This window comes from Eimeria acervulina, genomic scaffold, assembly GCF_000499425.1.
Source record: "Eimeria acervulina Houghton genomic scaffold, Eah_scaff146, whole genome shotgun sequence".
Classification (NCBI taxonomy): Eukaryota; Apicomplexa; class Conoidasida; order Eucoccidiorida; family Eimeriidae; genus Eimeria; species Eimeria acervulina.
The window spans coordinates 67-2805 of record NW_013550229.1 but is presented as its reverse complement, the minus strand read 5'-3'; the positions used below and the strand labels follow the sequence as shown (position 1 = coordinate 2805).

The following is a 2739-nucleotide window of genomic DNA, read 5'->3' as shown; positions in this document are numbered from 1 at the left end:
ATATATATATATATATATATATATATATATTATATTTTATATTCGCACAGACAAGCATCTACATAAAAGTTAAATTATATAGTAATTTGTTTATGGTTCATTAAGAGGTGCTGCTGCTGTTGTTGTTGTTGCTGCTGCTGCTGCTGCTGCTGCTGCTGCTGCTATTGAAGCCTGCCTACCACTGGAGCGAAACCGCATAAGCAGCAGCAGCACTAGCAGCAGCAGCAGCAGGACTAGCAGCAACAACAGCACTAGCAGCAGCAGCAGCAGGACTAGCAGCAACAACAGCATTAGCAGCAGCAGCAGCACTAGCAGCAACAGCAGCAATATCAGCAGCAGAAGTACACAGTTGTCTCCGAGCGAGTCTGCTGCAGCAGCGTTTGATGATAATAACTAATTGCTGCTCTCTCTCTCTTTTATTTATTTATTTATTTATATTTATTTTTCTCGTTCTTAAAGTCAATTAAAATAAACTAAGTTTTATTAAAACAAATGCATAAATAAATTTGTTATTCATTAACAACCCACCCTTAGGGTTTAGGGTTTAGGGTTTAGTTTTTTGTCATAGATTTGCCGGCCTTAAGTACTTCATCTACTAGCAGCAGCTGCTGCGCAAGTGTAGGGGCTAGAGAGAGCATCTGTCTCTTTACTCTGTAGTTATCCCAAATGCCTGCACACAAGCATTCAACATACACACAAACAACAGCTAGCTACGCAGCTAGCTGGCTAGCTAGCTAGCTACCTTGCTATCTACCTAGCTAGCTGACGCACTAGCTACCTATCTAGCTAGCTATCTATCTAGCTAGCTGACGCACTAGCTATCTATCTAGCTAGCTGCTGTTCATTTGTTTGTTTGCTTGTTTGCTTGTAGCTAGCTAGCTAGCTAGCTACACGATAGATGCACAGCTAATTAACTACCTTCAATTTCGGGTGCATTAGGGTTTCCTCTAAGCCTAGCTAGCTACCTATAGCTAGCTACCTAGCTACCTATAGCTAGCTACCTATAGCTAGCTACCTATAGCTAGCTACCTATAGCTAGCTATAGCTAGCAACCTATAGCTAGCTAGCTAGCTACCTATAGCTAGCTATAGCTAGCAACCTATAGCTAGCTAGCTAGCTAGCTAGCTAAGTAGCTAGCTAAATGTATAGTGGATGAAGAGGGGGCTGCATACCTTCAATAGCAGGGACATTAGGATTTCCTGTAAGGAGATCAATGCCTAGCAGATGTTTATTTTGTGTATTTGTTTGTGCAGCATCAATAACAGATAAAAGAGTTTTATAAACATCATGACCGCTGTTTTCGGCTAATGTCTTGGGTATAATTAATAAAGAATCAGCAAATGCAGATACACCTAACTTCTCCTTGCCCTCAACTTCAACCTTATACTCCTATAAACAACAAACAAATATATACCTATCATTTATTTATATATTTATTTATCTATTTATTTTATTTATTTATTTATTTAGCTAATTAATTAATTAATTAATTTATTTATTTAGTTAATTAACTAATTAATTAATTTATTTATTTACTTGTTCACCAGTACAAATATAAGTAATATATATTTATATATTTATTTATATTTATATATTTTTATTTATAAATATATATTTGTATATATCGCTCTGTACAAACAAATGAAATAAAAAAAACCCGACATGCAAAAGACCCGCAGAACAAACAAACAAACAAAAACAAATAAAAATAAATAAAAATAAATAAAAATAAATAAAAATAAATAAAAATAAATAAAAATAAATAAAAATAAACTTAAAAGAAAAGATAAAAGAAGACAAATGGAGACAGAAGAAAACATCAAAAGAAAATTAAAAAAGACAGTGAGAAGACAAATAAAGAGACAGCAAAAAGACAAAAGGAGACAAATAAAGAAGACAAATAAAGAAGACAAATAAAGAAGACAAATAAAGAAGACAAATAAGGAGACAGATAAGAAGACAAAAGGAGACAGATAAGAAGACAAAAGGAGACAGATAAGAAGACAAAAGGAGACAAATAAGTACCTGCAATCGCCTATAAGCAGCAATTTCAAAGGCTCCAGCACCCGGCACAACACATTTGTCTTCAATTAAATTCTTGACTGCCCGCAAACCATCTCGTATTGCGTCCTTCACCTATAAATTAAGTAAATAAATAAATAAATATTAATCTAAATAAATAAATATTAATATATATAATAAATATTCATGTAAATAAATAAATATAAATATAAACAAATGTACAAAAATAAACAAATAAATGTATATACCTACATATATATGTATATATATATCTATATATATATATTTATATATCTATATACAATGTATATAAATGAGTTAATATGAATACATAAATAAATACACAAAAGAAAAAAATAAACAAAATAAAATAAATCAGACGACAACAGCACCGCAAGCAGCACCACTAACAAGAATAAAAAAATAAAAAATAATCAATCATAAATATAATAATAAAAATATTAATAATGAAAATAATAATAAAATAATTAAATAATAATAAAATAATAACTAAATAATAGTACTGACAACAATAACAAACGGCAGAGAATAATCATAGCCGGCTTAAATAAATATAAAAATAAATTTAATAATAAAAATAACTTGAAGTAATAATAGCATCAGAAAGATGAAGACAACAAAAACAAATAAACTACCTTAAAATCGCACATTAATATATATTTAGATAAATAGATACATATATACATATATATATAT

The 2739-nt window shown here is 30.6% G+C and overlaps 1 protein-coding gene across 1 annotated transcript; it reads right to left on the bottom strand.

Moving 5' to 3' along the window:
• Positions 1-551: 551 nt before the first annotated feature.
• EAH_00020880 (GI20643, related) lies at positions 552-2136 on the bottom strand (the record flags this gene model as incomplete). The annotated part of the gene is made up of 3 exons (XM_013397105.1): positions 552-670; positions 1173-1389; positions 2026-2136. Coding segments are annotated over 3 exons (447 nt in total), but the record flags the coding sequence as incomplete, so codon positions are not given.
• Between the last annotated feature and the right edge of the window lie 603 nt (positions 2137-2739).